General features: G+C 37.1%; 1 protein-coding gene across 5 annotated transcripts in view; it reads right to left on the bottom strand.

The window, feature by feature from the left end:
* pde5ab (phosphodiesterase 5A, cGMP-specific, b) overlaps positions 1–15147 on the bottom strand; it is a 92326-nt gene that overhangs the window by 6592 nt on the left and 70587 nt on the right. For 2 of the 5 annotated variants that reach the window (XM_055229182.1, XM_055229180.1), the window contains exons 9-16: positions 14289–14397; positions 14131–14212; positions 12128–12303; positions 9885–9944; positions 7618–7764; positions 3633–3758; positions 2282–2376; positions 1009–1096 (exon numbers count right to left, since the gene is read on the bottom strand). In XM_055229182.1, the coding sequence (XP_055085157.1) occupies positions 1009–1096; positions 2282–2376; positions 3633–3758; positions 7618–7764; positions 9885–9944; positions 12128–12303; positions 14131–14212; positions 14289–14397 (883 nt within the window). The remainder of the gene's footprint in view (positions 1–1008; positions 1097–2281; positions 2377–3632; positions 3759–7617; positions 7765–9884; positions 9945–12127; positions 12304–14130; positions 14213–14288; positions 14398–15147) is intronic. The other 3 variants (XM_055229181.1, XM_033983481.2, XM_033983483.2) reach the window with 3 other exon arrangements.

Below are 15147 nucleotides of genomic sequence, written 5' to 3'. Positions count from 1 at the left end.
TGTTTATATGAGGTTTTAAGTGAGTATATGATCTGCCCCCAAGATAAGTGTGGCCCAATGTAGACCCTTAATAAAGAACTGTGAGACTGAAACATGCTATAACCTTTTCCATTATGACACTGTAGTCTCAGTCTGGGCTCCCGCAGCGGACACTTTGGCACAAAAGTCCATTGGTTCTCAACGCTTATATAAAATCACTTGATGATATAATATGGGGGAAGAGTTGTGAAACATACCAGATATGTCTATGTGTATCTATTTTTGTGATCGTAATTAGCTTGTGGGTTAAAACCAACATTATAGCAACAGGTTGAATTAGACGCGTATTGGTAATGTTCATATGAAAAATAATTGAAAGCCCGATTTATGTGGAGTGAGAATAATAATATTATGGCCAGATGTGTTATTCCTGGACTGACTGCGTTAAACTAAAAGGAGCCTAAATCTTCTCTGACGTTCTAAAATGCAAATGCAGCTTTGCAAACTCTTTATTATGGGCCCAATGGGACTAAAAAAGACTTATTTGAATTATCCAAAACCACAATCACAGACCCATCCTGCTCCATACTTACTATATGTGTGTGTAATATTGTCTGTCCCTATAGAAGATTTGATTTGTGGAAGACAGAGAGAGAAAAGGACAGGGGATGAGAGAGGGGGAAAGAAAGAGAAGGAGAATGAATCAGAGAGAAGGAGTGTGAGAGTGAGAGAGAGAAGGAGAGGGAGAAAGAGAGAGGGAGACAGAGAAGGAGAAAGAGAGCTAGAGAAAAAGAGTGAGAGAAGGAGAGAGAAGAGAGAGAGAAAATCAGGTTGAATGAGAGACAGAGGGAGATAAGGAGAGGGAGACAGAAAAGGAAAAAGAGAGATAGAAAGAGTGAGAGAAGGAGAAGAGAGAGAAGGAGAAAAAGAGAGAGAAACAGAGAAGGAGAAAAAGAGATAGAGAGAAAGAGAGAGTGAGAGAAGGAGAAAGAGAGAGAAAGAGGGAGAGAGAACGAGAAGTGTACATACAGGGCTGTTGAGGATCATGAGGCACTGGTCGAAGTGGTGGTGCTCCATGGTGGAGTGGCAGTAGAGCTGGGCCAGAGGGTGCTCACTCCTGTGGGAACAACACAACACAGTGCCTATAGTAGGGTTTGACCTCACAGCAGGAAAATACTGGACTGGACTGTGCGCCTACATTGGTTTAGTAAAGCCATCTCCAAACTATGGCCTGGGGTTGAAATGCAGACCAGTTTTTGATGGCCCAAATGACCACAAGCAGTATTTTTTTATTGCAAGTTAATAAAATCTACACCATCATAACCTTTGTGTTAAATGTTTCGGGTGTAAGGCCACAGACCATATCATTTTGTTCTGACAATGAAAAAGGGTGTGGTCTCACGGTCTGATAAATGCATTCACTGCATTGATCACCAGTGTGTGGCGTTATGCTTCTCGTTTTGATATGCAACTTTCACTGAAAAAAAGTTTGGATACCCCTGGCTCAGAAACTACAAAAAAATGATATTTTATGTTAAGCTCACCAGAATGAACAGATATGAACACCATCACCACAAAAAACTTTCCAAAGCTGATAATGTAATTTAAAAAAGCCAATGTTATACTTCTAAATGTAATATAGCAAAATGTATTTTATAGTTTGTCAGTCTGCAAACCTCTAATGTATCTTGAAAAACTATATTTTTTACATGCATAAAATATTTGTAAAATGTCTGCCTTTGTTTTTATTTATACATTCATGATGTCACTGTCACTAGTGTAACCAAACAGCTCAAAAAATGCTATTTCACAGTTTTTCTCAAATTCTACATAGATAGTCCTTAAATGAACTCAACTTTATTCCAGCTTGTGTTTGGCATGATAAACAGAAAGTTTCCTCATATCTCCAACACACAATACAGATTAAATAGCCTGTACCCAATTTTTTCCCATGTATCTGAGGAAAATTTGTCTTGCACCAGTACAGATAGTGCTCAAGCCGCTCTTGAGGCCAAAATAAGTCCAATATACTGGCTGCATTTTGTTGTCCAATAATCCGGAAGGGCACTGTTAGCATGCTAGTTGATGTTAGCATTACCGTCTGAAAAGTTGTGAAATGTGCTTATAAACTAATTGACGTGAATAATTAGGATGCTCGGAATGCATGAGGTAACCGTTTACAATGAACTACTTCTGTTTTTCACATTTTTGAAACAGTAAATATCAGCTACAAAGCCTTTAATATAACAGAGTTAAAATAAGCTGGTTGTATTGAAAAGCGCATTAGTAGTGTGGTGTGCACCTCTGGATGTAGGAGTTGTTGACCCCTCGGTGGTCCAGGTCGTGGCTCAGGGTGGCAATCATCAGAGCCAGGATCTCCAGGTCACTCAGGTTATTCTGGTGAAGAGGAGAAGAACATGCGCTGCATTCAAAAGTTTGACAACAAGAGCTCTCCTCAGCACATGCACGGGCACATTTTAAATCTCTGGTAATCAATCCATTATGTTCAATTACAAGCACGGTTGGTTGATTGCGGCAAATTGTAGTAAGGTTTTGTAAACCTGGTCATGCATTTAGGATTCTGATTACAAGAGCTATACGGAAAGGAGTCCCTGAAGCGTGGGTATGAATTTATTTAATTTGGAGTAGAACAAATTGGTTAGTTTTTTGGCAACTAATTTCACACAGGGAAACCAGTGCAGTTAACACATAGATATTGGTTATTGGTTTTATTAATTGTTTCTCACAATCTTTGAGAAAAAGGTCCTATATTATTATTAACAGAAAATAAAATAAGGTTTAAAAAGTTATTAAAACAATATTTTAAGAAATGTACTGCATAGTATACATTGTTATGTACAGTAATTGTTTCTTTTTAACCTCTTTGTACAAGATGGCATATTTAAACATAAAATATTATTTAGTATTGATGCAAATTGTGTATGGTGTGGACCACTATGAGAATAGCGGCAGCTTTGCAGCTAAATGTGGATCCAATAAATAAATAAAATAGAATTACAGTTAGAATGTTAATTCTGTTTTGTTTCATTCACACATGTTTGAGTAATTGTTTATTGTTAGTCTACATCTCCAAACCTCATATTGCTCTGTTCCACCTTGTGATGTCATGAGTAGTTTTCAAGTTAACAGCTACCTTTTACCTTTTGTTCAGCAGAAATGGGAAATTCCAGGGCTGAAATTATCCAAATGATTCTAGTGAAGGTTTATAGAGTTTAAAAACACAGTGGAGCACTTCCTATATTACCACATGACATCACAAGGTGGAACAGAGTGTTTTCTGTTACAGGATTTGTGTGTGACATGTGTAAATGAAACAAACAAAACTCCAGGTATGTTTTTGATGATGAAATAACATTATAACATAGATCAGAAAATAGTGGTAAGAGTAAAATTCTCATAGGATTTTCAATGTATGTCTACACACTGGTACTGGGTGAATATCACGATGCTTTCCCTAATATTTGGTTGGTGTGCAACCCAAATCACTGGTTGCACCCATCACTAATGTGCACAGGTTTAACTTCTCTGGTGTGCGACCCCATAAACCCCACAACTCAATTTGGAGCAAAAATATTTACAGTACTGAAAGAAACATATATTTGTGTATTTATTTGAAGTGAAACCTGAGTTACCTGAAGGCGTCCTGACTTGAGGAGGGCGAACATGCACTGTGCGGTGTTGAAGGCGTGTCTCCAGTTGTGGTAGGCCACGTTCTTCCTGTAGTTTTTCTTCACACTCAGAATCCACTGGCACAAGTTCTGCACATCAGGAACCGGGCATTAGTACCAAACAAGACCTCCACAAAGGCATTTAGGTTTCATGTCCAGATCATGTGGGTTTTCTGTTGAATTTGGGTACACTGTAAATTGACCATCTGGAAAACATTCAGGACTAAAAGCTTGACAATAACAAAAATGTTATATTGGTGGTTTTCAGGTTGTAGAACTGCCAGATGGGGGTGAAAAGTATTGATGACATTGTATTTTCCGATAAAATATCCAAAAGTTAAATTCACAAATGTTCCATCTGATATCTGATCATTTATAATATTGACTATAATTCGATGGAGCTCAAGAGTCCCACCGACTTTGTAATCTGCTCTGGTTCCAGAGGTAATTTTTCCATTCATTTTTCCAATAGACCTTATGAAAAATTCAAATATTAAAGGGCCCATATTACACTATTTTCTGAGCTTTGTTATAATGTTGTTTCCTTATCTAAACCTGGAGTTGGAGTGTTTTGCTTCATTCACACATGTGTAAAACAAAATCCCTGTATATTTAGGCTGTGTTCTTCTCTTGAACTGAAAACACTTTGTTCCACCTTGTAATGTCATGTGCTCAACACTCCACTTTTTAAACTTTCTGAAGGCAAAAGGTACCAGGACTACAGATGCAAAGTTGCAACTAAACAGACGATTTTGAACTTTGGAGATGTAATAATAAAGGGTTACTCAGACACGTGTGAATGAAACCACACAACTCAAGGTATATTTTTGAGGGGGCTATGTGATAAGTTCAAAATGCAAGTTTAAAATTCAAAATTCTCCAAAATAGTTTCGGAAATGGATTTTACATAAAATTATAGGTATTGTGGTCATTATTTACCACGTAGCTGATTAGCCCTGAGCAAGCTTTCAAACTTTTAATATATAGTCTATAATAAAAATGAGAAAACGAGAAATTTACTTCTGGAATGTGGTAGGCGGTCACTGTTGACCTCCTTGGATTATATGATTGGCTCTCGATCTGTACTAAATACTGGCCTATAGAATATTAACTCAATTTAATTCACGTTTATTTATATAGCACGTTTAAAACAACTTCAGCTGACCAAAGTGCTCAAAAATCAAAAATGGATAGGAAAAGTACAATAAAATAGCAAGATATCTTGTCTTCCAAGTACTAAATGCCAGGGAGAAAGGCTGGGTTTTCAGTCATCATCACAATTAATATGAAATAATACTTAAAAGAAAACTTCATATTCAAATGATGTAACACTAGAAGATATTTTATACTCAACAATTCAAAGTAAGTTTTTGAAAGTGTAATTTTGTAGTTTATATAAGCAGCAGAGAAGTCCTAATGAACAAAGAGGCAATTAAAACAATATGGCTCCATCTCCCTCCGATCCATATTCATAGTGATCAGAGAGAAGCTCCACAGGAGAGGCAGAGCTGTGGCAGCTAATCAGATGGAGCTAGTTATCACTGCAGGATCATCAAGACTTTTGGCATGTTTTTAACAATGATCGGCAGCTTACACATTCTCTAGAGACTTTGAGCACTTTGTATCAAAAATGATTCTAAATGTGTGTTTGTCTCAGGTTAACAATACAGGAAAAGATTATTTCAAAAAGGTCCGTTAAAGGCCCTGTACCTGTTTTTTCCTATGTATCTGATTATAATTTGTCTGATACCATGTACAGATACAGTATATTGTATAAGCAACTCTTGAGGTCAAAATATGTCTGCATCTAATTAAAGCATTTTTGTCCAATAATCAGGCATGTTGGCATCTTAAGTGTTTTTTAGCTTTACTGTCATGGAAAACTCCGCTCTGGTGCCTGATATTTGTAAAATAGCTCTTGTAAACTCATCATGGTGAATAATTAGGATGTATAAGGTATATAAGGAATAACTTTGGACCACTGCAGAACTAGATCACTTTTTTTTCAGATACAGCGCCTTAAGAATTGCATTTATAAGCAAAAATTATCTTGTCTTGTCTTATCTTATTTCTCTATAAATACAAATGTACATGACATGTACAGTGAAACTGTAAAATCCAAGTACTTAAATTCTACATTTTGTCAGTCCCTTTACTACATGTTTTCATTTATGTTTTAGTATATCTAGCCAACAGTTAAGGTGGTTACAGGCTACACCAAGAGACAACCATTCACGTCACATCCATTTGCTATGGGCATTTTAGATTCTACCGTTGACTTATTACGCAAGAAGTAAGTGAAATGTAGTATAACGTCTAATTTGTTGGAGCCTGGCTTACATTGGTTACAATCTGAGGTTTGGTGTTTTGGGGATTTGAATCTGACAGGCCCAGTCAAAGCCTCTCTTTCTATAGCCACAAACAAGGACTTCTTCAGATCGAGAAGAACCAGGAGCCAGGCCATAGTGGGACCAATGCCCAGGGGAGGGGGAGCAGTGCAGGGGGTGGAGGGGGCTGACGGGCTGTGGGATGGAAGTAAGCGGATTTTGGATGGGGGGATGTGAGTATGTGTGTGTGGTCGAAGAAAAGGGGGCAAATATTATCTCAGTTGCAAATGGGTTCAGTCAGAATGCTGAGCGAGTCTATTTTTAATACAGATAACAAATGCTGTGAATAAAGAGATATATCTATTACAATCTTTATCAACATACATATTTTAGTACCCTTTCTTAGTGCTTTGTGAATATTTTTTACTACAAAATAAAAATATAAAGAGGGTAAATTCGTAAATAAATAAATAAATGCATAGCAATATAGAATTCTGTCAACTGGGCAAAAGTCTCTTTTTTACTCTTAAAAACTTGACAGAATTCCTTTTGCTCTTTCTCTGGACCCCTATCTCTAGATAATTTAGAGATTAAACAGACAAATGATTAAATATAAACAAATAGATAAAAGGAAAAATTAAATCCCTCAGCTTTGTGGAATATATTATTCGTAATGTTGCCTATTTTTCATTGGTCAGTTATGGAATAGTTGAAAGAAGAAATACTTGTCCTGATGCTGATTGGAGACTTGATGATATTCAACTATACAAAGTTAGTTATTTTACTTCATTTGACTATTTAGAGACCATTGTTTTATTTTGCATCTCTTTTGAAAAAAAAAATACAAAAAATGAAATGATGATTATACACATGTTTCATAAGAATAACTAAGAATACATAATACACAAGGAATACACAACATAAGAATATATTGTCAAACATGTGGATGGCATCTCGCACAGGGCCTAGTCCAGGGACACGCCTGTGAAATAAAGAACTGGACTGAATTCAAAACACTGTAGCACTTGAAAACAACATATGGAGTGGAGTGTTCCTTCAGAATATATGACCTTCGACCTTTTCAGATAGACTGTACAATGTCACTGTTTATATCAAGGAGACTTTTTCCGGAGAGTTCTTTCATTTTTCAGTTTCTGAATTTCAAATAATCGTTAAGTGCATAATACAGGTGTTTTTCGAATTATTACTAGATTTGATACACCTGTGGTAAATATTTATTATAGTTAAGCAGTTTGTGGAAAAAGGTGCAGAATGAAAAAAATACAGGAAGTAGCAGTGAGGGATTTTTTGCAAAATTTTTGTAGATTAAAAATTATTTTTAATTAGTGTAATCATAACTTTTGTAGAAATGTTTTGGCCCTTGATAACAATTTGGTTGCTGGGTAACTGTGAATTACTTCCAACTTGTCTTCTGCTTCTTCATGAAAATTGAAAAACTAGAAAAAACTAGGCTAGATTTTTTTCAGCAAAATCTTAAATTTAATTATGCAAATTATGTTTTAGGCAAATGAGTAGCCTAACCTGTCATATGCACTTATTCACATTCACAAAATGTGAGAACCTTGCATACTGCATATTTCAAAACACCCTCTACAACTTACTGTGTATTTCATCTGGAAGTTCTGGACCAGGTTGAGGTCTACAAACATGCGGATAGCCCCCAGTGTGGTCTCTGTGTCAGACAGGTCAAAATCACTGAAGCTGAAGTCCAGGAGCTTTAGAGACTGGGCCGACGGGATTGTGGCTACCTTCACACAACAAACAAATGGTTCACTGTTAGTTACATGGACACAGAAGATATTTGGATCCTTTAAAATTTCTATATGTGCTGTCGAGGATTTATTTTACATGCTTTCATGACCATTAAATGCTTACACCAATACTAATATTTTGAAACTGGGGATAACTGGATGTGTTTCTTCAATCCAATAAAAAATGGGCAATGCTTTTAATTTACTTTGAGCCATCTATAATGAGGCAAACTATAGATCACGTAGACTGTACAAATAGTACGCAATGCATGCCATAAAATGGTTTCCTTAACATAATTTGCTGTGCTGATATTAAGGTTAAGGTTAAGATATACTTTATTGTCCCTGTAGGGAAATGCCACTGGGACATCTTGTCAAAAGCAGTGAACAGTGCTTGGGGACCCATCTCAGTGATCTTGTTGCTAGTCTTGGTTAGGACTACCTTAGCTGGAGGATTTGACCTACTGTGCATTTTTTGGGTTGATGGGAGAAACCAGACACAGGAAGAAACAGACAAACTCCACACAGAAAGGCCCGGGTGATCTGGGAAGTGCTACCCACTGACACTGACAGTTAGCTCCTCCCTTCAGATAGATATGAGGCAGTGTCCACGAGCACTCTGACCAGAACTGAAGTGACTTGGATAAGCAGTGAAACATCTTCACTCCCACAGCTTTTTGTCCAGTTGACAGATTTTACTTTTGGCATTCACTACGATATATCCTACTTATGTCTAAAAGTAATTTGCATTTTCATAAAAATTGAATTAAAAATGTTATTTTGTGTCTATGCTGGAAAGTCAGTGACATACATCTGTGTTCCCAAATACCATCTGGCTTTTTCACAATACATTTATGGTTATGGTTTATAGTCCTAGTTTGTTTCCTGCTAGAAAATAACATTTTATTAAATATAAATAAAAGTAGTTTTGTTATTATTACTATTTTTTTTCTTCACTTTAGCTTTTATTTCATAAATTTGTAGTATGATTTTCAAAAGAATGTCTTAAAAACGTTGCATTGTACCTGGGTCTCATTGTAAACCCCAAATTAGACAACTCCACCCTGGTTTTATAATGGTCCTTTAGTTACTACCATTACAATCCCATCCGTTCTTCACACGTGCCCTGTTCCCTCGGCCTGTGGGCTGCCGGGCTGTCGGGCTGTATCCAGTTTCTGTGTGTGATTCACTCATTCAGAGCTCCACTCCAGCTGCAGTGCTATTGAGTTGCACTATGGGCTGCGCTTATCGCTGATTCAGCAAAGTCCTATTCTCTTACACTTCTTCAAAATGACCCTGAAGGAGAAGCTATCCCTTGTATTTAACCACTCGGCAAGTACAAATATCTATTGTTTAACCAGTCCATTAATAGCTGAAATCACATGTTAAACTCTATAGGCTGGATTCATATGATAAAACGGGCCATAGTTCTTAAAGGTGCTCTATGTAACTTTTCTGGTGAAGAGTCAACAACCTTCTTGTCTCCATAGAGATGTTATTACTGCCTGAGATGCTATTATTTGTCTGAAATATTCCACAGTAAAGTATTAAACTTATCTATCTCCATGGAGACAAGCAGGTGACGCCACCAGACCAGGTAACAGGTCAGACCTTGAGAGTCACACTCACAGTAAGGTTGCATGTTTTACAAAATATATTTAGCAATAACCATGGCTATAAATGAATAAATGCAAGATAGATACGTTTAATTTCATACTGTGAAATACTTCAGGCAAAACAATAACATCTCCATGGAGTCAAGCAGATGGCTGACCCTACAACAGAAAAGTTACACAGTGCAACTTTAACTGAGCCAGAAAGCAGAGAATTGTATGCTTGAATTTCCAGCGTAAATCTAGCAGATATTTCTCCTTTTCTCACTGTAAGCACTATTCAATCACGTAGCTATAGGACTTGTAGATGAATCTGACATTTTTTCTGAGCAAATCACTAATAAAATAATAAATACATTAAAATAAAAAAAAGCCTATATAAATAAATAAAACAATAAAATCTGTTTGGTGGCACTGTCTCCCAAACTGAAACTATACTATCAAACCCCAGTCTGTGATGATGAGCTACAGTGTTATAGTGCAGGAGGAAAAAGCAGGATTTACCGCGGTTACCTGCAGTTCCCGCGTCTCTTCCTCGGATGCGGAGGCGTGATATGAGAGGACCTGTAGGACACACAGAGGTGAGGAGGAGGCACACACAGAAGGCAGATCATATGGCATGTTTTGAACAGAGAACACAGACCAGGGTATTGTTGTACTGCTGACACTGGTCTGTGGAACTGCTGACTCTGGACATGCAACTAACATGATACAGGATACATCTCTCTGCATGGACTTTACATGATACTATTTCAGATCAGTGAAAAGTAATGTTTAGGAGGCAATTAATCTCAAACGAAATTGAAAAGTATCAATTTCAGACAATATATGTATGAATTATCTGATCACAAATGTGTACGTTATCCCTGTGACAAATAATACATTTTTGTTTAGATTAGGGGAGTGATTATTGTGTGGTGCTACAATTTAGACAGGAGCTATTACACCTCTATGGGGTAGTAGCTGCTAGCACTCAACATATTTAGGTCACCATGTTACATTTTAGTGTTTTAACAATGCTATATTTGCTGAAAACGTGTTAACATTTGAGGAAGTTTCAGTTTTGTTTTTGACGCTTTGAGGCCCCGCTCCTCGTGTCAATCCCCCTTCAGAGCTTAACAACACAATCAGCATGCATCCTAATTGTGTTAATGAAACTACTGCACATCACATCGGGTTTGTGACGTTGTATTGTATTGTTTTGTATCTTGCTTTTGTATATTTATAGAAAATTGCCATATGGGAGCTTGGGTGATGTGGGCTTGTGGGCTGAGTCTTGTACAGGCTTGTACCGCTAACTGTAAAAAAGGGAGATCAGTAGATTACTCAAACATGCATGGATTACTCAAACATGTATGAGAGACATATTAAACCACTTCAGGCATATTTTTGACTTTTTGAGGGAACATTATAACATGGTAGAATGCTCTAAAAATCTATTTTACCCCTTCTTTAAAAGAATATGTAATTGGAATTTTCATAATTACTACAATAATGAAATAGTCAAAGTCAATATTTTCCCAAAATGGTTGGTCCCAGTTTTAAGAATACTTCATGCTGTTTAGATTGGATTAAATTCAGGTGAGATGTTTTGAAAAGGTCAGACAGCAGCTGCAGTAAGTGGACCACACACTGCACTAACAGACTGTGGTAGTTGTATAGGAGAGTGTTCCTGTATGTAAACACTGGGGCAGCTCTAATGGACTCATCCTAGGCAAAAACACTGGGAAGGAAAACAGGCACTTACCAAGCATGTCCTCACTCAAGACCACTATTGGGATTTTATAAAGACAACTGCACAGTTCTATCTATGCTTGTTAGATTTTGTTATCATGAATTATGCTAAAACAATAGCTGCTAGATTCCAAGTTAATTTGAATGCTTAATAAGAGTCTGTTGAAGGTAAAAGGAAGTTAAAAAAAAAACAAAAAACTACCAACATATCAAATCTAACATCTAAATTTCCCAATATTTTACCATGACGAAACAACAGTGAATTATTTAATTCACTTTTATTCACATTACCTAAAACATTATTAACATTCCTCTAGTACAGGCCTATTCAACTTGTGCCCCAGGAGCCAGATCAGCCCCTCAAAACAATCTATACTAGTTTAGTCCTGATTTAGTGTTTCTTTAATTCTGCTTTAGTTGTTGAATTCTGGGTTAGTCCTGGTTCAGAGGTAGCAGAGACTAGTTCAGTACTGGATTGGCAATTTCACAGACCAACATTGGTAAAGCCTTTTGTATTTTATTTTTCACAAAAATCTAATATAGCAGTTGTTGTTTCATTATTGAAACAGGCCTAGTGTGATATTTTGTGTGACCCGAAATTGTGCTAAAAGTGGTGGTGTGTTATGCCCCTTTGGCCCAGAGGCCATAGCGCTGCTCAAGTATGTGACCAGTCTCAGAATCCTGCTTTATGAATGATAGTCAATGAAGTCAATTTAATGTGACAAACAATTTACCATTAGGTCTATGTTTTTGGAGTGTAGAATGAATTAAAACAACTTATAAAAATGTCACTTATTTTTTAGTTTTCATGATATATTGTAACTTAAACCACACCAAACACACAGCTATTTGTTTTTGATTAGAAAATACATAGCAGAGCATAGCATAACATATGAAAACGCATTAAGGTGATTAAAAATAACACAGGAACCTTAAGAATGCAATAAAGATCATAACCATGCACTTCCTGCCCCATAAACACATGTTTAAGCAGGTTTTGGATGCTAGCTGACCTCCAGAGTGACCTCTTGCTTGGCCATGGCCCGCTCCACTGTCTCGTACATCTGTGTGTTCTGAATGCCCAGGCCGCAGAAAATTGCGAAGGCTTCTAAGAACTGCTCATCATTTCTGTTGAAGGCCCTCACGCTTCCTGAGGCTTCGTCCATCTTGTTCACCAGCTGACACACGCCTGCATGGACACACAGAGGCATATACTTATAAACACTTAAAGATGCACTATGTAACATTTCTAACAGAAGCTTTACGACCTGCTTGTGTTCCCCTGGAAAGTTTAACAGTATTTTAATTACTAAATAACCTACATTCTTCCTGTGTGAGTGAAGTCACCTTTCCACAGATCTGGCCTGAAACTTGGCATGGTCAAATTGCCTGCTTATCTAGATTATAGATGTTTAATACTACAGATTAAAGGCCAAGCGATAACATCTCCATGGTGACAAGCAGATGGAGGATAATCCATCAGAAAAGATACATAGTGCATCTTTAAACATGTTATGTAACGACAATAACAAAATAATGTAATAGGAGGAATGTAATAATATTGACATTGTCGTGATATCAAAAGTCAACTGATTGATTTGTTGTAGCGGAGTGGTAAATGCCAAGTTCACTACATAGACCGTGATTCACCTGCCATGGTGCACCTTTAATTATAGTTTCAGCAAAGCAAGCATACCTACAATACTGCAAAAAAAGCATGAAATGAAAAGAATAATTTGAGATTTGAACATTGGATATAAAACAAGATACTGTCAAGATCCCAGTCTGCCTTGTGTTTTGTGCTGTTCTCCCCTTCCATTCTGTGTCAGAGCCTGGAGCTGGGCGGAGATTTGGGCTCCTCCCATGCACACCTGCAACTAATTCGTAATCAAGCTGCCCCTGGGGAGGACAAAGAGACCGAGGACCTGACACTCAGCTCCACATTGTTCGCGTATCCTCAGTGGTACTGCTCTGCTTTGTTCAGTCTTGTTTTTTGCATTCATGCCTTTTGCACTCAGTTGGATATCTTTGTTCCTTGCCAGATCCCGCTTCCTGAACCTGCACTGTGCCTCCGTCTCCGACCCAGCTCTCCATGACCGGTACAAACCTCTCACCCTCCGTCTCAGTTCACCTCGACTGGTACGGACTTCCTCTTCTCAGACCCCACTGCCCACAACCCGCTCGAAGACTACTGCACACAACCCCGCTCTCAACTGTCTGCCCCGTCAACCTTCATTTGCATAACACTATCTGTAAATAAACATTGTTAAACTGTTCACCCGAGTTCTGCATCTTTGGTCCTCCTGTCATTCATTACGACAGTTACTATGTAATATTCCTATTCCTTTACTGTTGACAGCCCACTAGTGTTAATGGGGGCATCTAACAAAGTGTCTTCCTAATGCAAATGTAATCACTAATGTGAGTTCACAGGGCTGTATTAAAATAATAAGGGTCATAATAAATTCATTACACAAATGATTGACTTTTAGTGGGAGGCTGTGAGGGCCTGGTTGCTTTGAAGGGAAATCTATGGCCATTAAGCTCCTCCAAGTGGCTGCTATCAGATCATTATGTAGATGGTAATCACAGTGATGGATGGAGTGTCGGGATCATTCATAAACTCATAATAATAGCGCTTATGCTAGTTTCCTGTGCCAAGGGTTATTTCATCATGCACCTCATATGAGATCATTTACAATAACTGTCAACACTATACAGGTTTAAGAAGACAGGAATAATCGTGTGGATAAAATAAAATAAACCTTTTTTTCTGTAACTACCAGCAATTTATAACCTGGCTAATGCCATATTGATTACGTGTTGCACGTGTACAATTTATCAATTGCTGAAAGCGATTAGCAAAAGTCATTTGAAGTTAATTGTTTGAAGTGTCACAACAGTGGGGTACAAGCTAAGAAATAACATTTTTGGCTCCACTCAAACCAGTCTGCCATGTGATTTATTTATGCATGGATTTCTGCAAACAATAATTTAGCCTCTACAGATAAATTACCTATAACTTTGTCTTTTTTGCTGTTCCAGATGGGCGTACAGAGCAGGCTCTTGATGTTACTGTGGTCTGGGTTTTCACTCTGCTGGTGAAATAGAAAGAATGAATAGCCTTAGGAAAGAAAAGCACAGACTAAGTATACACACAGAGACTATACTAACAGTCCAGGGGAAGCGCTGGTCCTTGGTCACGTCGCTGATGTTGAGTGGTTGTGTGGTGTTCTTACAGCACTGGGCGTACATGTAGTTTATCTGGCCCACATCACAGTCCCTATGGAGACACAGCAGCACACAACATAAGTACTATATAAAATCAAGTCAAAAAATCACATTGGGTAAATAAATTTCATTTAGGCACTTTAGCACACATGTGTTTGATAAGTGTATAACAGAGTGTAACAAGTATAGCCAATTGATGTACAATGAACTTTTGTTTTGTCAATAATACAGTACACTATACTTTGAACATTTTGATTATTTGCCCATTTTTTATATAAAAAAAAAAAATCCAGTGACACATAATAATTACTACTGACTACCTTAATTACACTTAATAAAGCATGAAGAGAGACTTAATTCATAATGAGGAATGATTCAGGCTTACTTAACCCCTTAATTAAGTAGTTACTAAGCCTGAATTATTCATAATAATTTCTTAATTTATTTATTAATTAATTTATAAATAATTTAATTAAAATAATCTTAATTTTTTTATTAATTCTTAATTTTCGGTTATGAATGGATTCTTCCTTTATGCTTTATTCAGGCTAATTAAGGTATAGTTAGTGTTACCAAAAATCCAGTTCACTCACAATTGCTATAAAAAAACAAAAAACGAAACCTATCTAATTTACAAATTCTAAGAAAAGACTCTATTTTATTGGCCATGTTGCCTTGAGACTGGGTGGAGTGTGAATAAGTCCTTTGTTATGAATATTGCTTAGCTTATGCCTTGCTAGTTTCTAGTGACAGTTTTTTTTTACAGGAGGGGAGTAACCATTACATTAAAATCTGTAAGCAC

Source organism: Periophthalmus magnuspinnatus, chromosome 18 (assembly GCF_009829125.3).
Source record: "Periophthalmus magnuspinnatus isolate fPerMag1 chromosome 18, fPerMag1.2.pri, whole genome shotgun sequence".
Lineage (NCBI taxonomy): Eukaryota > Metazoa > Chordata > Actinopteri > Gobiiformes > Gobiidae > Periophthalmus > Periophthalmus magnuspinnatus.
The sequence above is the reverse complement of the archived record's forward strand: the minus strand, read 5'-3'. Positions and strand labels throughout refer to the sequence as shown.